The sequence below is a fragment of the Nannospalax galili genome, unplaced genomic scaffold (assembly GCF_000622305.1).
Source record: "Nannospalax galili isolate Female #2095 unplaced genomic scaffold, S.galili_v1.0 scaffold718, whole genome shotgun sequence".
Classification (NCBI taxonomy): domain Eukaryota; kingdom Metazoa; phylum Chordata; class Mammalia; order Rodentia; family Spalacidae; genus Nannospalax; species Nannospalax galili.
The window spans coordinates 1,383,269-1,410,781 of record NW_008341417.1 but is presented as its reverse complement, the minus strand read 5'-3'; the positions used below and the strand labels follow the sequence as shown (position 1 = coordinate 1,410,781).

Below are 27,513 nucleotides of genomic sequence, written 5' to 3'. Positions count from 1 at the left end.
AGGTTAAAACCATTTAATTGTATATCTTGTAGGATTTATACTGAGTACAATATTGTATAACTGTATTAATTCAACTGTAAACCTAAAAATTTACAGCCAATTTTGAAAGAGATGCATTTTAGCTCTGGAAATTGTTATTTAATATTTCAACGCTCTTGTTATGAAATGCTTCTTCTAATCATGTGGTTATTAAATAAATAATTTAAAAAAAAGGAAACCGCATCTATTAACAATCACTTCTGTCAATGCTGTTGTCATGAAATGCTTCTTCTAATCATGTGGTTATTAAATAATTTTAAAAAAAGGAAACCGCATCTATTAACAATCACTTCCGATTTCTCTCTGTGTCTCACACCCTAGAAAACATTACTTTATTCTCTTTCTCTGGGTTTGCCTGTGACAATCTTGTAGCCTGTTGCCTTTTGTCTGGTGTCTTCACTGAGTGTGTTTTCAATGTTCACCCGTGTTGTATCATGTGTTAGTATTTCTGGGGTGGCTGACTCATATTCCAGTGTATAGATATTCCACATTTATCTATCTATTCATTGGTTGACAAACAACTGGATTGCTTTATGTGCTTTGTTTTTAATTTTTAAAATGTTTGCCTGTCTGTATGTAAGTGCACCCCTGTTATGCAATGCCAGCAGAAACCAGAAGAGAGCACTGGATCCTGGGAACTGGAGTTACAGATGGTTATGAGCTGCCATATGGGTTCTGGGAACCGAATGAACCCAGATCCTCTGCAAGAGCAGCCAGTGCTCTTAACTACAGAATCCCCCCACCCAAACCTATGTGTTTGTTTTCATGTAAACTTTCCTTTAAACAGAAACCTCTGGTTAAATGAAATCCTGAGCAGTCCTGCCTCAGGTGGCTTTTAAAGATGGCAATGGAGATTTCCTGAGTCTCTTTTCACAAGGAACACATACATAGCCCCAAGATGTCACCAGGCCTCTGGAGGACCTGACCCTTTCTGAATTGCACTCCGTGGGCTCCGGTTCAGCCACAACAGTGCTCACCTCCTCATGGAAATCTTCACTTTCTACCACTGCCCTGGCTCTTCTGCCTAGTGTCCTTCCCCTCTGATACTCCAAATGGCTCTGAGTTCTATCCCAAATGCTTTTGTGGAAATCCAGAGCACTTCCTGCATGAGCTGCCTCTCTGAAAAACCAAAGGAAGCTACATGTTGCACGTGACCTTGTGAGACTCCAGCTTTGTCCATGGGTCCAGGGCTGGTGTCTGTGTCACCACAGACACGGGAACTCATTTCTTTCTGTAGCCCTTCAAAGACTATTTATTATCATTTGTTATTTTGTTCTTCTTCTGCAGAGGTGAACTCCATTCTAGGTCCAGAGAGCCAGCTCTGGCCGTTGGATGGCTTACTGGCCTCCACGTGCCTTGGGCAGAGAAATTTGTGTGGCCTTGACTCCCAGGTTAAAAGCAATCAGAGTTCATGGACCTTTTAAAGTGAAGAAAAGGAAAAGACAAAAATGTCTGAGCTGTTTCCCCTACAGCCCTGATTACAGTGGGAAAATACCTATGGTATAAAATCATTAAGCCACTGAAGACAGAATTATTCACGATACGTGGAACTACTGGCTGGAAAACACAATTATGTTTATAGGGCCACCATCTCACTTGTCTTTTTGTGGAAAATGTGAGAATTATCTGGCACAAGCTGTCCTTGCTAATCAGTTGATTCAAATTTCCAGAAGCTCACTGCCCATGAGCTAATCTCAGAGGTGCTGTAAGTTAGCATTCTGTCTTTGTGACAATATTCTTGAGATAATCAACTGAAGAAGAAGAAGACAGGTTTGCTTTGCCTCACAGTTTCAGATGCCCTGTTACTTTGAGCCTGTGATAAAACAATGCTTCATAGTAGCAACATGTGGTAAAGTGAGCAGCCAATTTCACAGCAGTCAGGAGGGAAAAAAAAGACAAGAGAAAGGAGCTAGGATCCCATTATCCCCAAGGTCATGACCCCAGTGACTTACCATCATTCCACAAAGTCTCACCTAAAACTTCTACCACCTCCCAACATGTCATAGGCTGGTGACCAAGATTTTGGCATGCAGGCCTTTAGAGGACACACAATTCCTACCTAGACTCTCGGATCCATTTCTCAGGACAGATCCTGCCTCAGTTCTGTCTTCTCCTCACAGCAGTCCCTCCTTATCCACCAGTATATTCCAGTATGTCCGTGGAGGTTTGAATGAGAATGTCCCCCATAGTCTCCAAGTATTTGGATACTCGGTCCCCAGTTTGTGATGCTGTATGGGGTCATGGAACCTTTAGGCAGTGTGGCCATGCTGAAGGAAGCACTGGGGGTGTGCTTTGAGAGTTCTAAGTCTTTCTGGATTCCCAGTTTCACTCTGTTTCCTGTACCTACTTGAAGATGTGAGCACTCACTCAGCTTTCTGCTGTAGCCACCTCTGGCCACCATGTCTTCCTGGCCACCATAATGGACTCTCACCCCTCTGAAACTGTAAGCCAAATAAACTCTTCCTTCTGTAAGTTGCCTTAGTCATGCTGCTTTATCACAGCAATAGAAAAGTAATACAATGTCCAAAGTCATTGATAATACTGAATCCTCTAGATAACTATATTTTAATCTATAATAATTTAATCTATAATTATTATATGTACTCTATTTTTTCTGTATTTACATATCTATGAGATAGTTTATAAAAATTAACAATAATGGACAATAAAATATATAATTGTTTTCTTCTCTAATGAGTTATTTAAGCTATGAGTCATTTACTTCTGGAAATTCTATTTAATATTTTTGGACCACAGAGAAACTGCAGATAAAGGAGGACCACAGGAATGAAAATCTGTGTTACACCCAAGTGTAACAAATTGCATCCCTCTACACACCTAAGATCAGCCTTCCATTTTTGGCATTTCATTTAATAATTGCTTCATTCATTGAACTGCAGTTGATTGCCTTCTAAAACACAGCAGGGAACGGTAGTAACCATTTGAAGGAAAACTGTACTCGGAAGTTCACGTTCATTATCTGAGTAACAACAGCTAAATCATGCCTTGGCTTCAGCTCACACTGGGCTAAATACATGGCCTAGATCTAGCAGGGGCTCTGGGGGTTCAGGGAAGGCAGAGGGTGCCATGGGGCATGATCTAGGAGTGCTGAACCAGAGTCCAGATTTGTCTGGTTTTTCTCATCTAAAAATGAAAAGACTGAACTAAATTGTTCTTTAGGTTTCCTCCCAACTCTGAAATCAGTAACATATTAGTTTGGTGGAATGGTTTTAGTCATATGGATCTATCTGAATTATTCCTCTGCCCCTTTTGGTTGTGCGATCTTGAGTAAGTTTCTTACACATCTAAGGTTAAGTTTAAACGGGGCAAGAAAACTTCTCACAGGGTTCATAGGGATAAGATGCAACACTGTGTATAAATAACTTAGTACCATATCTGTCTGTGAATGGACAGATGCTGTTATAAATGAACTTTACAAATGAAGGTCATTAACCTGGACAGACTATGGAACAAGAAAACTCATCTCTAGATCACAGCATGCCAAGGAAGCAGGCAAGGGTATGTATTAAGAGTGTTTAGGAATTCAGTCACATGTGTACACTTCTGTCGAACGCCCCCCAAGCCCACCAGGCTTGGGTCTTCAACAAGAGAAGAGTCAAGACAAAGGTCTTGATTTTATTATAAAAAGTTTAATTCTTAGCAGTCAGGTGAGCAATCACAGAATGGCTTTTTTGTTGTGGGGAACACAGATCTTATATAGTATTAGATTTGGGGTAACCACGGAATCACCAAGGAATCACCATGGATATTTTACTAACAGAAAGTCACTACGGATGCAGCCAGTTGCTGCATTACCTCACCAACTCCGGTGCCCGAAGACCTAAACGAAAGTAAGTTTCTAGGAGACCTAATTAATCATGGCGGCACAGCCTGTCGGCTCTGACCGCTGAAGCTGAGAGCTCAGAAGCTCTTAAAGAGGCACTCTACGTTTTCCAATGCTTAAGTCAAGCATGGCTCCTGACACACTTCCCTGGTTTAGGTCAGCCAACTTTATAGGTCAGAGGCTGTCAGGCTTAAAACACTATGACACAGTGCCTCCTCGTGGCTGTAGATATTACATTTCATTAAGATGACTGAAGAATATGGCTACGAGGACATAAAAAAAAACTACCATGATCTGGGGGCTCTGTTTATCTTAAATAAAGCTACCCTAAAGTCTCATTAATCAAATCATCTAACAGTGATCCTTTAGTCAAAATTGCATAAAAGTCATATTCTGTGCATAAGATCTGCAGTTCTAAAGGAGAAAATTACATTTTGAATTAAAGCAAATTATACTGAGTGTTTGAATTGCATATGAAACTGTGGAGTCACCCAAAAGGACTATATGGTTACACTTGGGTTGATGGATGAAACTGGTCTTCCCGGAAGTTGGTACTGCTACAAAGCTGGCTGTGTGGTTTTGAGAAGTTTCATTTGTGTGGACTTCAGTTTCCTCACATTAAAATACAGAACTCTAAACATGAACATTTCTAAGGAGTTTCTCAAGTAATGATTCCTTGATTTGAAGGGGATGCTAATTCATTTTTCTTTTTAATGAGGACTGCTTTCAAGGAAATTAGATGTTAGCTTTCTTACTGAACTTAAGGTCTGTAACACAGTAGTTTGAGGCCACTTGAAAGCAAGTATTCATAGTAACTAGAGAGATGGCTCAGCGTTAAGAACACATACTGCTCTTGCAGAGGACCCAAGTTAGGTTCGCAGCACCATGTTGGTCTGCTCATAACTACCTGTAACTAGCTACAGGGAACTGACACTTCTGGTTTCAATGGGCAGCTGCCCACATGCACAAGCCCATACACACACATACACATAATTAAAAATAAATTTAAAAAAGTGTTCACAACATTTTATAAAGTTAACTTTAGCCATCTGAAGTAGAGATAGCTAGTCATCAGCAAAGATTCACGGTCCCTTCTACACAGTGGAATTTTGCAAAGCGCCTGCCCCTTGTTTGCCTCCAGATGAGATGCCCATTACTGCCAGCTCCAATGCCAAATAACGTGTGCCTTCCAAGCTAGAGGTGTTCAGTGTGAGGTGTATGATTCTCCATTCTTTCTTTCTCTCCCTGTCTTCAAACAGAGACAGTCATATGAATACTTGAATTAGCTGTTGGAGATGTGCTGTCCAACACAGCCACCCAATCAGGAGTACCTGCATTGGAATTAGTGTGGGGAAAGACACTGAAAACCATGGTGCTTTGTTACACCAGCTAGCTTTAATTGCCCTGATACACTCCCCAATTCTATGAGCCTGGAATACAATTTGAGGCTTTGTACAAAGTAAACTGAGTTTTCAATTGATGGCATTAAAGCAAACCCCAGTGGAGCGGGGGGGGGGGGGGACTTAAAATGAAACAAAGGTAGGAGAAAAGATTAATCCACCTGCATTGTAATTACGAAAACAGACTTGTCAAAAGACTGATGCATCCAATCTTCCAGCGCCTCCCACAAGTCTAGAAGACTCTACCAATGTGTTAGAAAAAGGTCAGCAATCACTGAGCCACATACTTGCTTCCCGAAGCCTTCCAATTCTGCATTTGTGACCATTTTATGCAGGGGGAAATCACTGATGATAGAATTAGGTGAGTTGGGGTGTGTGTGTATGTGTGTGTGTGAGTGTGTGTGTGTGTGTGTGTGTGTAGGTTTGAGACAGGGTCTTACCAAACTCACTCTGTAACCATGCTGCCTTGAGCACACAACAATCCTTCCTCACCCTTTAAGGAAGGTTGCTACTTCCTCAGGTCTTTCTGTGATTGTTACAACTATGAACCATTAGTAACCTCTGTAAGAGCCCAAGGGAGGGTACACTGGGCAACACCAATGATGGAGAAGGGGAAGGGGAGGGGCTCCCACACCAACGGGAGCTGTCTGTCTACCTCAAAGTTTATACACCCTTTTCTGAGCTGCACCTCCATTTCCCAGGCCTGCAGCTTTCCTCGCCTCTTGCATCACTTTCATTCTCTGGCCCTGCCACACTCTTCTCCACATCCATGTCAGCAGTTCCCGAGGAAACAGCTTCCTCCCTGCTCCTCAAATCTGACAAGGTAGCCACAGTTGCTTCTGCAGCTCCACTGCTATTGGTTCTATGGCCACACCTTCCTTCTTTCGCCCCTCCTGCCTGGATCCCCTCAAGGTAAGCCTTGTCTGTGGTTCCGGTTCTTCCTGCATTCTACTTTCATTTTCCTACCCTTTGGTCTTCTGACTTTTCCAGAAGTCCAATTCTTTGTTCATTCCCCTCAACAAACTTGGTGGATCTCCTAGATGACCACCACTCACCCCAAGACCACCACTAACAGTATGTGCATGGGTCTGTGCACTGGAGCATGGGTAAACTATCAGTAGCCACACCCTCGAAGAATGATTCTCCCTTCTCCGGCAGCTATCAACTGTCAATAGCTCCTCAGCAAGGGGTGAGGCCTGGAGAGCACCTCCCCCAACTATGCAGGAATTGGGGCTGGTTTGACTTGTACAAGTCTTGTTCAGGAAACCACAACTGAATGAGTTCCTGAGTGTAACAGCCAAAGGTCCAGAAGACATGTCACAGCATTCCTCCCCATCCTCCAGCTCCTACATTCTGCCTCTTCTTCTGAGATGTTCCCTGAGTCTTGGGGGGGATTGGGGGTTGATAAAATGTCCCATTTAGGGATGGTCATTCAATTTCTTCTCGGTACTTTGATTAGTTATGTATCTCTGCACTGATACCTGCCCACTGTGAAAAGACCCTTCTCTGACCAAGGCTGAGAGTAGCCTAGGTCTATAAGTGTGTTTAGAAAGCAATTTGACAGCATGACCATTTAGCAAAATAAAAATCATGGGTTCTACCCCAGGGCCCATGACTTTCCTAGTCATGGGCTTTTGACCAGGGTTACACACCAGGCATGAAATGCCTCCTGTGAGGCATCTGATTGTTTCAAATCCAATCAGAAAGTAGTTACCCATAACAGTCATACCATTGTTGCACCAGTGGACAGATCTTGTCTTGCACGCCAGTACTGTAGCGTACATGGCCCAGCATTGGGTAATATCACTGATGCCTTTTCTCCCCAGCAACCTACAAGGCACCTTCCAGTACTATGAAAGTTAGCCAGGAGGGAAGAAGTATCCCACTTGGTCTGAGATTGATTTCTCAATGTCCTGTAGCCAAAGTGTATGATGAATTCAGCAATATTGTATTTTGTGGATTTGGTGGGTAACCAAGGGCAATGGCAATGACCTGTGTTGTCTGAGACTGCTGGAGGCCTCCCTGACCAATTAATTAACTTGTAGAGAGATATCTCATGCTTTGCTCTGCAATTTTAATTTAATAACTCATGTCTTCTGGGAGTGGCACTGGCCACCAATGCAAAGTTAATTCATTCAAGCTTTTTAAAAGTTGTACTTTGAAATTAGCCTACTAACTAGTGGGTTTTCAAAAAGTTTTTACATACATCCTTTGATAACAGGAAAACTATTGAAGACAAAATCAAGCATTCTATTTCAATAAATTATTCTAAAAATGAAAGATACTAAATGTGTGTGTGTTAAACTAGCATTCTATGGGAAGATAATTGAGAATCAGTGATGTAGAGAATCATTCAAGTACAACTAGGATTGTGGAACTATGCTGCCTTCCAAAGCCATGGGGTAAGTATAACTCTGCCCACAATCAGAAAGATAAGGCAAACATTTATTTAATCAGTAAGAATCCCTAACAACTGTATGGAGGAATGAACTTCCAATGAAATGCATACTTGATGGAATTAAAACTCTCAAGATTTCATTGTACTTTGTCATATAAAGTATTTTTACTTGACTACTTGACTTTAAACTGGAGCTACTATGAAAAAAATGTAGAAACTTCCTTAGATATGTGGCATTACTAGAGACATTACTATCACCTTAACAAATAGCCCAACTCTTCTAGTTTTTAAGTTGGGCCCACAAAGCGGAGGACACCGTTCCCCTATATCTCTTGGAACCATCTGTCTCCAGGACCTATGCTGATGGAAATGTCCTGCTGGAACTCCAGGTCTCAGGAACTGTGCCCTTGAGCCTAGCCCTACCCATGATTTTATCCAAAATACTTTCTTCAGGCTTTAATTGGGGAAGTACAAGTGTGGCTCCACCGAAATCTGAACAGAATCTGGTCTTTTCATTCCTAGTACTAGAATATCCCATTCACCCAAAGTCACAGTCCTTCCCAATCTCCACTATGTTCGAGGGAGATAGGTGTGCCTAACAGCGTTTTTGGTATGTTAATTCTCAAGCATGTCCATATTCATTCATTCATTAATTCATTCATTCACTCACTCATTCTCTTTTTGTGTGCAGTACCAAACTGAGGTTGCCTAGGAAATAAAAATGAGATCGGGTACCCAGGTCACAAGACACAAGAGCATATGATTTTTCTGGGGTTAATTAAAAGTCATTAGTCCATTTGTTAGTCATTTCCACACAGATACTAACGAAATTTAAAATGTACAAAGCTCTTGATTTAGTAACTAAACTGGTAATCTATTCTGTAATTACTGATAGTGGATAAAGAAAAACATCTTTAGTAGAAACAAGGGAACCACCTAATGGTTCACTGTGAACTATCAATTAGGGTACAGAATTAAATGCACCTACTGTAAAGAATGGACAGATTTTAAAGATCTTTTTTTCCATGCTGGAGACCAAACTCAGGACTTTGTACATCCTGGACATGCTACCTAAGGTGGTAAGATGGAATGGCTGGGGGTGCTGACAACACAGCAGACAGTAGCAGGGATGACAGAGCATAAGGGCTCTAGTGGGGGGAGGGGGGAAGCTATGGGAGGGTGCCATCTGGGAAGTGGGTATATAGATGAATAAGATGGTTTGGGATGTTCTGTGTGCTATACACACAAATTCAACCAATTAAAAAATGAGTTATATATGAGGAGGAAGCATAAAAATTTACATCATGTTAATTAGTAGAGGTGATAAATATTACCATTGAAATCTACTCGATGACTTTATAGCTATACACATGTGCCAAGGATCCGAGTGCAACCGACCATGACTAGTAATAATCAGATACATACAGATTAGAGACACATGCACCAACATCTGTTATTAGCAAAAACAATGAGTCTGTAAGAAACAGCATATTTTAAAATGAAATAGAGATCTTTTTTAAAGGTCAAAAACTCATTCAATTTTATGTCTTACCGGGTTTATACTGAGTTCAATATTGTATAGCTGTATTAATTCAACAGTGAACTTAAAAATTTTATAGCCATTTTTGAAAGACACGTATCTTTGCTCTGGAAATTGTTACTGAGTATGTCAAAGCTGTAATGAAATGCTTCTTCTAAAAAATAAAAAAAATTTAAAAATTTTGTATTTTTATTTTATGTGTATGAGTGTATTGCCTGAATGCATGTGAATGCACCTGTGTTGTGCAATGCTGTGGCGGTCAGAAGAGGGCTTTGGATTCCCCTGGAACTGGAGTTAAGGACAGTTCGTAGCTGCCATGTGGGTGCTGGGAATTGAACCTGGGTGAGGAGGTGCAAGAGCAGTCAGTGCTCTTAACCACTAAGTCATCTCTCCAGCCCTGGTAAGATGTTTTTAATGAGGAAAATATATGTTAAAGATTTTTATATAAAATTTGTAAGTCTCTTACATACTAGAAAAATTAACTGAAAAGTTCAAGATCAGTTAAAGTAATACTGATTTTAAGATGTGAATTTTTACTTTATACTTTAAACAATTTTTTAATAAAAATTTTATTTTGTATGCGTGTGTCAAGTGCACGTGAGCCACAGTGCGTATGTGGAGGTCAGAGGACAATCCAGGGGAGTCGTTCTCTTTCCACCATGTGACTCTGGGGAATGGAACTCAGGCTGTCAGCAGTAGGTGCCTTTTACCCAGTGAGCCACCTTGCTGGCCCTTTATATTTTCTGGAACTTAATTTAGTGGGTGGATTGTGTGCTGCTTGCATAATCAACATTTTCACAAACCCTACTACTCTCTGATCAAAATATTATCAATTTCTCTTGCCTTACCGCTGTAGCTATGGTAAGGTCAATTCTTCAATTCTTCAGAAATACTTCCCAACACCTTCAATGTAACCACACCCTGCCAGCTATTTCTTAATAACCCCCCCCCCTCAAAAAAGAAAACTGGTTTCACAGCTCACAGTTCAGAGACTCTCTGCCATCACTTGTTATGTCCCTTACAGGCATTTTCTTTATATTTTATCTTTTTCAATTTTTTTTTTTTTTGTCTTTTTGAGACAGGGTCTCCCTGTAGTGGGGCTGGCCTAGAGCTCACTATGTAGACCAGGCTGGCCTTGAACTCACAGAGATCTGACAGGCATTTTATAACCAATTTTATAACCAACTGTAGCTCATATCTTACTTAGTGCTTTAGCCATTCATGTTTTATCTGTTTCCCCACTTACTGGATAATAGGCTCCTAATGGAAAGAAAACAAGACTGACTCCTTTTTCTGTCCCTGACTGTGCTCAATGTAACAGATATGCATTGGATCAATGTGGCTTTTCTCTGTGTGAATTCAAAACATACATTGTTAGTAATTTGCAAACACCAAAGATAGCTTGTTTTATTTTCCAAAAATTTACTTACATGTACTTGGCAACATGTTTTCCCTTAATTTTTACCATAAAATAAAAATCTCAAAGCTTAAAATTTGGTATGTTATAATATGTCACAAATTAAATATGGAAGGAAGAGCTTAATCATATTTTTAGAAGTCTTTCATAATTTTACAAACACTGATATTTACAATATTTTTAATATATATATACAACATGGCATCATATTTAAATATACAAAACAGTTTTGTTATACTGTGTTATAAAACATTGTGAAATGCAAACTTGTGAAAAAATCCACAAAAACTGGTAATATTTGGGGAAAAATAACAACTAGTTTATGAACAGTCATGCAATATCTAATAAACATATACAATGTATACTGTACATGTCAAATCCACAAATTTAAAGGCATATGACAGATTTACATAAATCAGGCTAGAATCTAATTACAATTTTATAACTCATAGGCTAAAAACAAGTAGTTTTATGATAATGTGTCAAACAGGAATACAAACTGTAAAAACATATAGATGCTTTAATTCTCAAGATTACTAGAAAACATCAGAGACAACAAATCCAGCATTTCCTCTCTTATGAATATATTTAAAAACCACCAAGGGAACAAAATAAAAACACCCATATATTATAAATTAACCTTTTAAAATTTAGTCTCATATAGAGCCCTTGAAGTTTTCCTTGGCTTTTTTTTTTTTTTTTTTTTTGGTGTTTTTGAGACAGGGTCTCCCTGTAGTCCCAGCTGGCCTGGAACTCACTATGTAGACCAGGCTGGCCTTGAACTCACAAAGATCCACTTGCCTCTGCCTCTGAGTGCTGGGACTAAAGACATGCACCACCACTCCCAGCTCTTGGATATTTTTATTTTCCTCTGATTCAGTGGAGACAATAGGGAAATTAGGTAGGTTAGAAGAAATACCAAGAAGTACAATTACAGGAAAACAAAAACGGAGAAAACAGGGTTGGAGGCAGGATAGCATGCATGAAACCTTTTAAGGAAAGGCCAGGAAATAATAAGCTGAAGTATATTACACTACTGTCCCATGGTAATTTTTCTGGACATACTGTAAAATATATTAAATAAAAAAATCTTTTGACACAGGGTCTCCCTGTAGCCCCAGCCAGCCTGGAACACACTATGCAGGCCTCAATCTCACAGAGATCCTCTCCTGCCTCTACCTCCCAAGTACTGGGATTGAAAGGCATGCACCACCACTCCTGGCTTCAAAATACATTAATTTTTAAGAATATTATTAGAGTATGATAAACCAGAGATTCAAATCAAATTTCTTTTTAATTATGTACTTTCTTCGTGCTTCTGTGAAAGTACTTTTCCTCCATGCCATACTGTGTCACGCTAGATTTAGTAGTCATTAGTGGTAGAGGTGAGAGATGGGGATGGAAAAGAAAAGAAAAAAGAAAAAAAAAAAACAAACTTGGGTGCTCTGAGTCCATTCACTAGAAACTCAGATGGGATGCCTACTATGACCTGCAATGTGTGGCTATAGAGCACATGGTCAGGTGTTCGGTGGCTCTTCTGCTGCTGGCATAGGACACAGCACTATTAAGCATATGTTATATTAATTCCTTCAGCTCCCTGTCAGGACTCAGTAATACACACGGGAAGAAGGTAAACTAAAGGGCAGGAGACTGGCTTGCACTGGTATGCTGAGGCTGCCATTTCCTGTGCCCAGAGAGCTGCAGAGGCTGACTGTTTAGTCTGTATGTCATAGACTTCACCCTACTTCTAAGCTTGGGAGGAGGAACATTCTTGAGAGAAACACTCTGGGGAGAAGCCTGGACCAACACTAAATAGCTATGGGAATCTGAATGGGTCTGTTTACTACTTTCAATAAATGACATACAGATTTTTTTTAAAATTTATTTTCTGTGTTTAAGTGGTGCCTGTACCATTCATGTGCCTGGTACTCAGAGAGGCCAGAAGGTATCAGATCCTTTGGAACTTGAGTTACGGGGGGGTTGTGGGTGCTAAGAATTGAACCTGGATCCTCTGTAAGTGGAGTGTTTTTAACTGCTGAGCCAACTCTCTAGCTCAGACAGAAAGCTCTTACAGCTATACAATGAGAGGTGAGGACAAAGGAAAGGGCTTGAGGGAAGTGGGCAGAAAGAAAGGTATTTACCCTGTAAGGTGTGATGCACATTGTAAAAGTAGGTTAAAGGCCAGAATAAAAACATCTATTCATTTTAAGTACTGCCTCTCTCTTTTTTTGAGGATGAAGGTAAGAAGCAATACTCCTGGGTTCTGACTGAGGTGGGGAAGAATGCGGTTGAGGTACGCAGGCCCGTGACAATGGGAGCCACAGTACTTCTGGGTGGAGTGGCAAAACCCAGAGGTGGTGCTGAGGGCAGAGAATACTGTTATTTTTCCAGTGACATCCTCAACACAGGCAGTGCAAATCTATTCATTAGACACTGTGTCTCAGGCTCACAGTATGTTGAAGGGTATGCAAGAATGTTTTAACTCTATTAGAAAAAAATGCAAGTTTTAGATTAAAGGAATGTTTTAATCCAAAACATTAATAATGCCATTTTACACAAACACAATTATAAAACGTAATTTTAAGCTTTGTAAGGAATAATGGTTCCAAGAAGGTGAAAATGCTTGGGGCATGAAAAAATTCATGGTGTGCTGAACACAGGGTCAAATCAACTTTAGGAATGAAAACTGCACATTTAATAGGATTGGAGAATAGCTCAAGGTAAAGTGGTGGAGGGGAAAGAGAATTTCAACTTGCTGGTCTTGTCTCACTTTTTTCCTGATGTTATTTTGAACGATTATTTTTGAAGAAAGCTAATTCTAATATTGGAGGAGTACTAGTATCAATTTTCCTTAGCCAAGTGAGAACAAGAACAAAATTAAGTTCATTATTTTACAGCTGTATGCAATAATAAAGGTAAAGGATACAGAATGAAGGGACTGGGTTCTTGCTCTCCTCCTGCAAAGACTACGGGACAGGCTTTTCTTTGGGAGTCTGCTTCCTCAACAACCTGCATTATGTGCCTCTTGGTTTTCAACTCCTCTGTGCTTCTCTAAGGCTTCAGGAGGCCAAAACTGGCAATGCCAGGATGGGGGCAGCTGCAGTTGCAAAAGTATGTAGAGACCATGACAAGAGAAAAGAAGGGAGTACAGAGGATGATAGGAAAGAGGGGGACAAACTGTAAATCTGAATATTCTAAAGTAATGCTGTTAAAAAGTGGGGAAGAGGGGCTGGAGAGATGGCTCAGTGGTTAAGAGCACTGAGGACCGGAATTAGATTCCTAGCACCCACATGGTAGCTAACAATCATCCCTAACTCCAGTTCCAGGGGAATCCAATGCCCTCTTCTGACCTTGGCAGGCACTGCATGACTCGGGTACACTTACATACATGCAGGCAATATACTCATACACATAAAAACAATAAATAAAACATATTTTTTTAAAGTGGGGAAGAATTTAACTGTGTTTACTGTGATTTTTCGGGATAGCAGATGAGATACCTGTACTTTGGTATACTTCTATTTTAAAAATATGTTATAAGATATAAATGTTGTCTATAGTCAGAAAAACAGAAAGAAAAAACTAAGTAGTCGTTTAAAAACCTTGTGTTCTCTGGGCTGGAAAGATGGCTCAGCAGTTAAGAGCACTGGCTACTCTTGCAGAGGATCCAGGTTTGAATCTCAAAACCCACATGGTGGCTAACAACTGTTTGTAACTTCAGTTCCAGGGGGCCTGACACCCCCTTCTGTCCTCTGTGGGCACTGCATGACATGGGTGTATTTACATGCACGCATGCAGGCATAACACTCATCCCCATTAAAAAAAAATATTAAAAAACAACAACAACAACAACAAAACAACCAAACCCCATTTGTGTTTTCAAAGCCCTCAACACTCGACTACTACCATCCTTTCAGTCCTCACAAAGTGGCTAAGGGCATTGAGTATGGTTAACCAGTGGCGTGTGGATGACCCAGATTTAAGAAAGAACTTTTAACAATTCAACAAGGAAATACCAATCAAGAAAGCTAATCAACACCAGTTTCTAGTGTCTGTTCCCCACACCCTACGAAGAAACAGGCCAAGAGGAAGGGAAGCACAGAGGATTGAATTACTATTGCCTTTTGTAGAATTACAAATCTCCTGTGCTTGAAGGAATACCAAGTTATAAAATTAGAACTTGAATTACAATTGAGGGACCTGGAGTTTAGAATATATGACTGGATCAAAGTCACATACCAAGGCTGGCAAGAGAATTCAGCTAAGAGTTCCGGTTTCATGATTTTTGCTCCAGAGTTCTTATACTTCTAGGCTTCAAGGAAAATTTATAAACTATGTTTCACTGTTCATATTGAATGTACACAGAGAAATTTAAAAAAAAGCCTACTAGTTTCTTAAAAAATATTAATTTGGGAATGGCACAATATCAAAACATAATTCCAAAGGTACAGTCTAACATGCGGAATGATAAAATTTTAGAGCTGGCAGAATACTAGAAGTTAAATTAGACTTCAAGTCATTTGGTCTAGAGAAAGCAAACTACCTCCTCAAATCCCACAGCTGATGCAGGACTCAGGTCAGGAGGAAGCGCAGCTGCTTCTTCCAATACTGCCTTACTCTCTGACTACTGACGGAACCAAATAAAACAAAGGTCTAGAATTACATTCAGTTTAGAAATGAAATGGTTACTAAAAAGAATGCTGCTTGGAGAATGGATGTATGTATCAGCTCTCTGGTTAACAGAAATAAACTAAAATCTATTTCAATAAATGAGGCAGCATGAGAGCTTGTTTCTGCAGGAAGATGTACTTCAATGTGGATCATGATTCTAAGTTTTGCAGATGTTTGTCAAGAATGCAGGACAAACAAGGTCTCTGGCTCAGGAAAGCAAACTGGGTTCTAATGGTCTCTGCTCTCCAGAGCAGTGGCCTGTGCTTCGTAAAGTCCACTACCTATGCGCACAAACATGAAGAATGTCTGAAAGAACACATGTGGCTAATAAACTGAAATTATTCACTGACCGGCCCTTTACATGAAAACGTTTGCTAATCTTCATTTCATATTCAGAAAGTATAGGAAACTGAGTTAAATATGTAAAATACTAGATGGCATCTTTTTGTTTCTAATGATTAAATATCTAACTTGAATTCAAACTTTATTGCATTCGTCTTTCTCCTGATAGCAGGGAGAAAAAAACCTAGACTGTGGGTTATATTACCAAATTAAGTGAGGTTTTATCATATAATACTGTAAATAAACAGAGTTGGAGCTCTTTATTTCATGTGTAAATTCCTACAGAATGGTTTAGATAGCTGAGGAGATGGATATCTTACAGTACTGTTCCTATAAAATAAATGGAAGTAAATATGTATGATTCAACACTGGTTAACTCTCCTTTGGTCTCTTATCTGTTTTTAAGATACTCACATGAAGTGAGTATCGCTGCCATCAATGGCACACTGCTGGATTTGTAAATCAGTATTCTCAACCACATTAATTATTTCCATTTCTCATTTGCAATCCCCAAATAACACACAAATCTCACCAGAACATATGGGAAAACAGAAAATATTTGTGAGCTATGAAATGCCAAAATGTAAAATAAAGACAACTTCAGAGAGGAAGTAGAAATCAGACACATTCTACTCATCAATCTGAATACACACACCAATGCTTAAGTTTTCCTAGTCTACTGCATTATGTAATACAGGTAGGACACTGCAATAGATGCTGGTTTATCTAACACTATGATAACCACTACATGAAAACAAGTCCCAATCACTTCCTTTAACATGATTTATGTGGGAAACTCTGGATTTTTGTAAATTAAAAGCAAAAGATACCCAAGTTGTACTTCTGTAAAATTACAATTATTTAAAGCATCATGTCAAGGTTATAAACTTTAAAATAATTACATGAAAAACTCTTTTGTACAGCTCTCTTCAGTCAGTCCATTTTCTTGCTTGCTTTTATAATCAGAAAGAAACAAATTCTCTATTTGAGTCAGGAATTCCTCAGCAATGAAGCAATTGGATACTTTGCTCAGTGTTTTCCTCAGACACTCCAAAAGCTAGTTAAAAAGAAAAGTTTTATATTGAAATACTTAAGAAGTATTAAGAAGGCTTTCATAACTGTCACTATCTCTCTTCAAACCTCAAATTTCTCAATAATCAAATGAGAAATGCTGTCCTCAAAAATTCCAAACTGTAACACATTAGGTGACAGTCCTGGAACTCATGTACAATGCTCTCTGCTTTAGACAAACCTGTGACTTTGCTCCTTTCTTAGCAGTTACATTTACAGAGCCAAATAATCCTGGAACATTAAAAAAGAAAAAGTACAATGCCTGCTTAAACCCAGGGTCTTTTTTCTGGGAGATGCCACATTAGATCTTTCAATACTACATAGGAAAAGTAGGTTTAACAGAAAGTGGGGTATATTACTATATATATTTTTGAAAGGAACTTAGGGCATTTGCTAAAACAAAACAAAACTGTTGCCAGTCTATTGGTCTTAACCAAAAGTGAAGTAAAAAATTCTAAGCCCTTATTTTCCAAGTAGAAAATTAATAAAATGACTATTTAAATGTTAGATTTATACTATTATTTTTAAAAATGGACATCTGTTAAGCTTAAAAGAGAAACATGAAGCCAGGCGTGGTGGCTCATGCCTTTAATCCCAGCAGAGGCCAGCCTGGTCTACAGAGCAAGTTCCAAGCTGGCTGGGGCTACTGGGAGACCCTGTTTCAAAAAGACCAAAGGGGAAAAAAAAAAGAGAGAGAGAAACATGAATTTTGTAAATGAGAAAAATGGGCTATAGAAAAGGCTCAGTGGTTAAGAGCATTGGCTGCTCTTGCTAAGGACCCAGGTTTGGTTCCCAGCACCTACATGGTAACTGATAACTGTCAGTAACTCCAGTTCCAGGGTATCTGACATTCTCTCTGACCTCCACAGATACTGTATGATATGGGTGCACTTACATACATGCACACAAAACCCTCATACACATGAAATTAAAAAAAAAATGTTCATTGCAAATAATAATCTGCTATGAAATTTATCAGTCAACACTGGCAAATTTATTCTAATATAATAAATATAATATTTATTATATTATTTCCATGTGTAAGCTTAGGTAATAGAACATACTGTCCTCTAGAACCCAACTTCCGAAAGAAAAATCAATAAAAGAACCACAGAGAAAATGTATCCACAAAGCACTGGCATCATGAGAAGCCACATCAAGATGACAGCTTTGGAATCTTGAGTAATGGCACCAATTAAAATAAAGACAGCTTACTTTCTGTAAACACGTTAGGTCAGAATCCCGGCGAAAGATTTTATCCATGGGGATGCTACTGTAGGAGGAGATATGAAAACAAACTGATGAGACAAATACAGTTAGCTGTGTATTGATAAACTGTCACTGATGCCATATAGACATCATGACTTTATATTTAACTTGGGATTTTTTCTGAAATAATTTAACAAAAAAGACAGGAGCTGTGCAGCCACACAGAACACAGCACATACCTGTGAGAAAGCTTGTATTTTTTGATTATCCATTTTGTCTTTTCATAGACTAATCCCCACTGAGGTTCTTCTAATGTCTGTTGTACCTCAAATTTGTAAGGTAAACCTAGAAAAGTATAAAGAAGCTCATTTTCATCAATTATTTCTTAAATCTCCAATCTCTTTTTAATTAAAATTCTCTCTATAACTTGGCAGAAAGTTGAACAGCACTTTAAACACACTAGTATTCATTAACTATCTACTGCCTATTTGTTCTACTAAGCCTATTAATGCCAAGCTATTAATAATAATGAAGAAATGTAGAAGTACCCTTCTCCTGACAATTCTGTGAAAAGCAGAATATTATGTTATCCAAAGAGGGCACTGTTAACAAATATACCAGAACCATGGGCTTAAATTGGAACTGCCCATGGCAAAGCAAGGCACAATCCCATGTGAGTGAGAAACACAGTCATCAAGCTTATGACAAGGCTACATCTGGCAGGCAGCATTCCTATTTTACAGAGAAGAAAACTATCTCGTGTTGGGGCTGGGAAAGTGGCACAGCTTGGATTCATACCCTTGCAAGGTATGCCTGACTTCTGAGCCCACGTGCGTTACACCTTTCTACAGGTCCTAATCAAGACCATACAGGGAACAGGACCAACCCTTGGGAGGTAGTCAAAGCTGTTACACTTCACTCTGAGGAAAAGAACCCAAGAAAAAAAGAAAAGTAGCACACAATGAGCCACCAGCAATTCTGCATCCATCCCTCAGAGTATTAGAAGAAAAGCTCAACAGATTACCAAAGTGGATATAACACAATAGCACTTACACACTGACACCTATGCTTTACGTATGTGAAGTCATTTAAATGAAGTAACCACTATTACTTTTTTATATTAAAAATATATTATTGTCACTATTCCTTTGAGGAGGACACTGAGCCATGATGTAGACATCTGTATAAAGCAGCATCTGAAACCCCAGCATGTACATTATGGGTTGGCATGATGGCTCGGCAGGTGAAAGGGCTTGCTGTGCAGACTTATTCAGGTTTTTGGGAGGAGGGACCGGGACAGCAAGCCTGACGACTAGTGTTTCATTTCATTTCTATTCTCCCCTTCCTTTCATTTCTCTCCTCTAGCAACTTAAGAACATCAGCACCTAAGAGCACAAGGACCACTAAGCAAACTTCTTCTGGTGATGACAGTAGTTTTCCTAATATACTTTGATTACCTACGCAACACAGCCACTAGCTGTAGTCGTACTGAAACTGTTGTTTGTTAAACTCACCACATACAATACCATTAATCCTTACAACTACTTACCCTGTAAACAAGGCAATCATTTTTTTTTTTTCTCATTTTACAGGAGTAGCAAAGGAGAATGTGAATCTAAATGACTTGCCCAAAGTAAAATAACCAGTACATGCCAGAGCTGGGATCTGAATATAGTTAAGTAACTTCTATTCTTAATGAAAGTTGAAAATGAGAATACATACCAGTTTTAAGTAGGGCTAATAGAAAATATAAACATACATGCATAAACTACATGTAGCTCTATCTGGTATTATTAAGAAAATTTCTAAGTTAAAAAAAGTTATCTATCTTCCCTTGAGTTATTGTCCAGGGTGGCCCAAGAGACTCCCAGACAGTAACCCAGCATAGACATGGGAAAATGAACAGCAGACCCCAATCTTATCTAAAGGAATGATGACAACTGATTGCTGCTAGATGAGGAAGAGCTGGTCTTCCTAAAACAAGGAACTCTAGATAGGCTGACTAGATTCAGCAGATGGACAAGCACTGGAGAATGGCTGGGGGCACTGATAACCTAGTGGACAGTAACAGGGATGACAGAGTATATGGGGGCGGTTATGGGAGGGTGCCATTTGGGATGCGAGTATAAAGATGAATAAGATTGTTTGGATATTCTGTATGAAATACACACACACACACACACAAATCAATAAATTAAAAAAAAAAAAGAGGTATTTAATGAGCCAGATGTGGTGGCACATGCCTTTACTCCCAGCAACCTGGGAGGCAGAGGCAGTGAATCTCTGTGAGTTCAAGGCCAGCCTACCCTACATAGTGAGTTCCAAGACAGCTGGGGCTACAGGAGACCCTGTCTCAAAAAGACCAAAAAAAAGGGGGGTGGTATCTAAATAAAAATTTCCTTTTATTTAATAGAATATTAGAAGAAAGCCAATCACTAAATATACTAAATATATTTCCTGACTGATCAAAGCACAGAAACTGTTTAACAATTACAGATGTTTAGAAAATAGAACCCCAGCAGTTAAAAGTAGGACCAATATCTTGTAGTTTCTAGAAAGTCTCAATTCTTGTGCCAGAGGGCTTCCAAAAAGACATGAAACAAAGGCCCCAAAGGATCTAAAGATACAATATGCACAGTTAACAATAGGCAAGCCATTTATAAGGTAGCTCTGTTCAACAGATCTCGGCAAGGACGGTGAACCCCACCCTCTGCATGCTGTCCAATGGACGCTTCTCCTTTCCAGTGGTTCTGGCCCCTACCTGGGCTAGTTTCTCCATAGCATGGCTATCTGTATTTTGCTAACTACCTGAGGGGGTATCTTTCACAAATCTCTGGAGGTCACTTTGAAATTATTTAGTTGTTTTCTTCTGGGAACTTGGCTGTCTTGCCTCTATCACCTTTATTCAAATCCATCAGAATCTGGGTTGGGTTTCTCCTTGTGTCACACCTGGAAACTACTTTAGGTCAGAAAGGAGGGTAATTTGGGCTCAACTGATTTGTTTCCCATCTTTTAAATGACCCTCCTTTGCCGCCTGAAGTCATATGCTAGCTAAGGCACTACTGCCAGGCATTTTACCCACTGTTCTGGCTGCTTTGGAAAAGTCTTTGCTACTTTGTTTTGGTCAGAAGTCGAACTACATAAATTTTAAATTACATTTAATTCTAACAAATCAAAATTTGAATAGTCACATGAGATGAGTGATTCAATAAAAGCCCATGCTGTTGATTACTTGCTACTGGGGATATAAAGACAAATCAATTGTATTAAGAGACAGTGGCCATAAAAGCATAAAAGTATTGGAGACACACAAAGAGAGTAATTAATAGTCAACAGCGTGGGGAAGACTACCAAGTAGAGCATCAAAAAAAGACAAGAGGGAAGAGAAATTAATTATTAAACAAACATTCATGTATTATCCATTTGTACCAGACCTCGTGCGGGAAACCAGGTAGAAAATGAGTACAATACAGAACGGAGAGGCAAAGATCTCAATTAGGTGGGGAAGAGAACACTGCAGCTGCAAATCCCACAGAACTACGCCTAGAAGAAACCTCAACTTGAGCAGTGGTAGAACAGAGAAAAGAAAAAACAACCTGGAGGCACCAATTTTTTGTCCCACCACTCCCTTTCCATCTTTGCTCCCTGCCTTTCTTAGGCTGCTAAACGAATTCCCTACATAGACAGAGCTGGCTGTATTAGAAGCAGACATATACCCCATGGGAACCAAGTCGAATAACTGGCTCTGCCAACCCAATTTTTTCTTGAGACATGAAATGGATTTGAAACCAGCCTGTCAGTGGGAAGCCTAATACCCAAGAGGTGACAGAAAGTCGGGGCTACACTTTTTCTTCATTTGCATGTCATGGCAGAGAAGGCCAGTATGCATTTAGGAAAATAGTTTCATGAGAACAGAGACTCTGTTTTGTGTACTGCAATATCGCCAGTGTCCAGCACACACACTTCCTGCCCTGACTTTTCTTTACATTTCATCCTTTTCCCCTGGGGCCAGGGTAACATTGGAGACTGGAATGAAAGAGGCAGGCTCACTAGGTGGCATGCAATGATTCCTTAGATGGCAAACGTTTTTATCAAACAATTTTGCACAGTTGCAAATTCTTTGATTTGAGGATAGGAATAGTAAGCTGTTGCTGATAACTTACGATAGGAGCCACCAGGGCTAATTTCTTCACTGATAACCAAGCAGGTAATCTGGGAATATGGTAAAGGATTATTTCGATTATATGGACTAATGATCATTCCAATGAACTTTGCTCCTCCTCTGGAGAAGTAACTCTACAATGAAAAGAAAGGTATAATTAATTTCAACATTATAAATTTGAGTGTTTATGAATGCTCTGCACAGCTAAGGGGGGGTGGGGGTAGGAGGGAGGAGGAAACCAGAAGGTCCACACCCAATAGCAGCAACTGAATGAAATGTCCCAGGTATTCACTTCACAATGTAAAATGTTCAGGCCACAACTGCTCAACTCCATTGGAATCAATCCTTAAAAATACATTCAGCAGGGCAAGGGAGATGGTTCAGTGGGTAAGAGTGCTTGCTGCAGAAGCATGAGGACCTGAGTTCAAATCCCCAGAGTCCACATTAACAAGCCAGGTATAACCAGGTTCAGCAGGGAATAAGGTAGAGAATGATAGGACACTAAATATCCTCCTCCGGCTTCTGTACATGCATACAGGAGTATGCACCCTACCACACAAACCTACATCACATATACACATTCACATACAAACACACACACATACATTAGTCAGGTGTGGTGGTGCACACCTATAATCTCGGCACTCAAGAGGCTGAGATAGGAGGTTCCAGGTCAGCCTGGGCTACAAAGTAAGACCCTGTCTGAAACAAAACAAAACACATATTATGAATGTGTTTACTAACTATACTGACAAACCATCTTGCAATCCTTATTAACAGGGCAATAATTTTCAAATAGCTATCTATATAAAAAGCACATTAAACATGAAATTTCAGAATAAACAAAACTTCTTTTTCTTTTTCGGAGATATATAAATGTTTCCAATTATTTCACTTATACCAAGTCCCTGTTTTACTTTCTCCTGTCAGTTTTCTAAAGGCCCTGGAAGCATTTACCAGGGTCACTATGATGGCTTGTTTATACTAAGCAAGCTGCTGACTTTCCAATTGCTTTACTCTTGTAATCTGAAAAAAAAAAATCCAAATTATTTCAAAACTCCAGATGTAAAGAATGTTAGAAATGTAAAGCTAAAATTAACAGAAGTGTTTTTGTTTAGTAGGAAGCAAAAGAAGGGAGAATGTATCATCAATTACACAGTATATGTGCGTAATACTATAAACACACCTGGTATTTGGCCTGCGTGTCAATATCTCGTAAGGAAGGATTAGGATCAAATGCAGGATGGGAATGGTACCACCCAATAACACTGTAGCCTCGAACAGCCAAGGTTTCTGAAGCCTGTGTCTGTGATACAGGATCCATCTCACACTGTAGTCCTGTACTCAGACTGTTACATGGTTCTGCTGCACAGACCTGTAAAAGATTATTCTCACATGATTACAATGAAATTCTATCAATTCTAGTACTTGCCAATGAATTAAACTCCAAGAGTATGACTGTTCACTAGGATCTTAACATGCTTTTCTCTACTCAAAAAGGTATAATGGTTAGCTTTCCAGGTCACACCATGTCTATCTAAAAGTGTTTTCAACAATTCCTATTATATATAAAAATAATTCCAACAGACTGATGTAAGCCAACTTCCAGCTTCAAGTGTTAGTGTTTATGACTGGCCTTTTAGCTATAGCTTTTTACTGGTGAAGGAAGTGGGCAGTGAAGATCTGGCAGAATTTTCTCTTTCTTGATAAGAAAAGGAAACAGGTGCTCAGTATATGGAATGTTAAGTCGCTTCTAGGAATATGTAACTTTCTATATTTGAATATTTTCAAACACATAGATAAAAAAAATCAGCATTTTTATTCTCAAAATTTAGTATACCAGTAAGACTTGATAATTAAAGTTTTTTTTTTAAAAAATAGAGAACTTGGGACTGGAGAGATGGCTCAGTCGTTAAAAGCACTGACTGTTCTTGCAGAGGACCTGGGTTTGGCTCCCAGCACCCACATGGTGGCTAACCACCATCTCTAACTCCAGTTCCAGGGGATCCAACCCTTTTTTGACCTCCTTGGGCACTGCATGACACAGGTGCACTTACATGCATGGAGGCAATATACTCACACACATAAAATACAATATTTTTAAATATAAAAATACAGGAGGACTTACTTCAACTGTCTTCTCAGCATCTGAGTATCTTCCCCCTAATAAACCAATTACCTCCGCCATAGACACATGAGCATGCTGGAAGAAACACAAGACAGACTTAGATGAAACCCACAAAGCTAGCTAACAAAAAGTCACAGTACAACTCACTATTATAGCACAGTTACTGTAGGTGTGGCACCTATGCTGTTCTAAAAGTAGCACACCAGGGGAGCTAGCAGCCAGGGTCAGTGCAGAGGGACTTAGACTATAGGCCCACATTTTCTGCTGCCTGAGAAGTTCTGAACCAAACACTAGAAGATGGCACTTTTTTCACTTATAAAATGAAGGTGCAATTTTTTTTTTGGAGGGCGGGCAGTCTCTTTGAGACAGGATCTCCCTGTAGCCCCAGCTGTCCTGGAATTCACTATGTAGACCAGGCTGGCCTTGAACTCCCTCTCAAGTGAGGGGATTAAAGGCGTGCACCACCATGCCCAGCTGAAGATGCAATTTGTACAAGGACCAAGTAAAAATCACACTGGGCCCTTCTATGGTAAAACCACCATAAGCACACACAACTGCTAGGGGTATCATAGGCAGTGAAGTGCAAACAAGAAACCTCCAAGTTTTGGGAACAGTGCTATTTCATTCATTTTAAAGGCAGCAGATACAAGATATTAGGAATGAAAAAAGGGTTAATGATGCCATTCTGCAAAACACATCAATTTATTGTCTAAAATATGGAAACATGCAATTGTCTGCCTTTTCTTCAAAAGAAAAGACTTATTTTGAGATTCACTGTAAAAGAGGATCATTAAGATCCAAAGTACAAGTCTTCTACACTCTTAGGCCGGCAATAAAAATACACAAGAACAGAAATCAGAATAAGTAAACACAATCGTCATCCTTACCAAATCCATGATTAAAAGTGCTTCTGAAGCCACTCTGACCTGAAATGGCTCCTGAAATACAAAAGAGAAGAGAAGGAAGGGGCATAAGTATTTTTGTTCTCCCAAACTGGAGCCCATCCATTTCTCCTTTACCATCCCACCAAGTTCTCACCATCAATCAAGGCTCACTATAAGCTACACTTTAAACAATTACCCTTTGCACATCCCAACAGGAAATTGCTCTTTCCTCTCATTTTTCTATGAGTCAGTTACTCACTCCTTAGTATACCTTGCCATGTCCTATCCTTTTATTTACATATGCCTCAAATATAGAGATAATAAATATATCCTGTCTGAGGGGGGAGGTATTATTTATAATCATTCATTGATATATAACAAGTACCTGATTTTCTTCACTGAAAGAATTACAAGGTATCAGTTGGAAGGGATCAAATGAGCTGAAAAAGAAAAAAAAAAGAAAAAAAAACAATATAGTCTCAAGATTTACCAATAACATAAACCACAACTTTTGCCTGAATGAAAAAAAATATTAAACTAGGAGAAACCCTTCAGAAGGAGTTAATATGTCCTTTTAGATTTGACAAAATGCAGGAATGTGACCCGATACGAAGTTCAAGAAAGAAGTTTCGCAAAACCACTTGTCAGTATCATAATGGTCTGCTCCAGAAGAGATTCAATAAACATTTTTTAAATAAATAAGTAACTAACAATATTACTAAAGAAATTAATGTAAATAGAAAGTCCTATGATAAATTATAGCTGCATGACCCGTCTTGACTCCCCCAGCCTCATTCGCCCTCCCACCTCCCCTACCCGTCTCTCCTCCTAGCCTGGGTACTGGCCCATTTCTTGTCTTGGCACCCCAGACACCGGGGCTGACCTCTCTGCTTGGGACCACCACTGCTTCCTGGTCCTTTGCATCTAGACTAACCCAGTTCCTTCTCGGTCCAGGAGCCCTCTGGGCCTGGTCCCGCTGTCACCTCCCTCTGTTTCCCTGGGTGGCACAGCCACCAGCTACCTGAGACCAGCATTTTCCTGAGCCCTGTTCCCAGGTCAGTCCAGCCCCCAAATACCTGAGGACATCTTTCCTGGTGGGATCCAGACCTGAGGAGAAAGCCCGAGAGCACCTGATCCTCATCTGACTTGGGCCTCTTTGGGAACTCCTGAAAGCAATTTGGCCACTCCAGTATAAAATCGAAAGAGAAAACTAGAAGCCTAGACCAACCAGCTTTTCATGCCCAACAAGTAAACTACAAAGACACATAAAGTTTACAAAAAGAAGCAGACCTAAACTTGAAGTCTTGAGTCTCACTAAACTTGAAGGCTTGAGTCTCACACAAGAATCAAAAACTACAAAATAAATTCACATGTCAAAGTCAAAGAGAAAAAATAACATGCTTGAGTCTCACACAAGAATCAAAAACTACAAAATAAATTCACATGTCAAAGTCAAAGAGAAAAAATAACATGCTACAAAAGAAATTCACATGTCAAAATCACAGAGAAAAAATAATAACATGAAAAACCAAAATAACATATCCCCACCAAATACCAATAGTCCTCTAGAGGAGCACAATGAGAACTCGCTAAAGATAATGCAGGACATGAAACTCAAAAGAACAATTATAAACATGATAAAAGAATTCAGTGAATTTAAAGAATGCACAAAGAAATCAAAGAACTGAAGGAAGATAGGGATAAACTACGGAATGAATTCAGCAAAGAGCTAGAAATATTGAAGAATACTCAGGTTGAAATGAAGAAGGACAAATAAACGACAGGAGAAAGCCTCACCAATAGGATGAATGAAATGGAAAACAGAGTATCAAGACTGGAAGATAAAGTGGATGAACTAGACCACTCAAGTAAAGATTATGAAGAATTTAAGAAAAACACAAGAATGGAATATGCAGGAATTGTATGACACCATAAAAAGACCAAACTTACAAATGATAGGCATACAAGAAGGAGAAGAATCCCAAGATAATGGCATGGACCAGATCTTCAACAGAATCATAGAAGAAAATTTCCCAAAATTAAAGAAAGACATGCCCATACAAATACAAGAAGCATAGAGAACACCAAATAGACAGGACCAGAAAAGAAACTCTCCATGGCACATCGTAGTAAAAACACTAAATGTACAGAACAAAGAGACAATGCTGAAAGCTGCAAAAGAGAAACAACGAGTCACATATAAAGGAAAACCCACGAGGATTACAGTGGACATTTCAGTGCAAACTATGAAAGTCAGAAGAGCCTGGACCAAAGTATTCCCAGTTTTAAATGACCACAGATGCCAACCCAGATTACCAGCCAAAATGTCTATTACAGTCAAAGGGGAAAGAAAAATCTTCCATGACATAAATAGGCTGAAGGAATTCATGTCCACAAAACCAGCCCTT

At 39.4% G+C, this 27,513-nt stretch overlaps 1 protein-coding gene across 5 annotated transcripts in view; it reads right to left on the bottom strand.

The window, feature by feature from the left end:
* Positions 1–10,599: 10,599 nt before the first annotated feature.
* Positions 10,600–27,513, bottom strand: part of Mysm1 (Myb like, SWIRM and MPN domains 1) — a 52,666-nt gene continuing 35,752 nt past the window's right edge. For 3 of the 5 annotated variants that reach the window (XM_008836855.3, XM_029565260.1, XM_029565262.1), the window contains 8 exons: positions 25,491–25,545; positions 25,109–25,159; positions 24,222–24,296; positions 23,280–23,468; positions 22,095–22,227; positions 18,171–18,276; positions 17,938–17,995; positions 10,600–16,708 (listed from right to left, as the gene is read on the bottom strand). In XM_008836855.3, the coding sequence (XP_008835077.1) occupies positions 16,550–16,708; positions 17,938–17,995; positions 18,171–18,276; positions 22,095–22,227; positions 23,280–23,468; positions 24,222–24,296; positions 25,109–25,159; positions 25,491–25,545 (826 nt within the window). In that variant the 3' untranslated portion in view covers positions 10,600–16,549. The remainder of the gene's footprint in view (positions 16,709–17,937; positions 17,996–18,170; positions 18,277–22,094; positions 22,228–23,279; positions 23,469–24,221; positions 24,297–25,108; positions 25,160–25,490; positions 25,546–27,513) is intronic. The other 2 variants (XM_029565259.1, XM_029565261.1) reach the window with 2 other exon arrangements.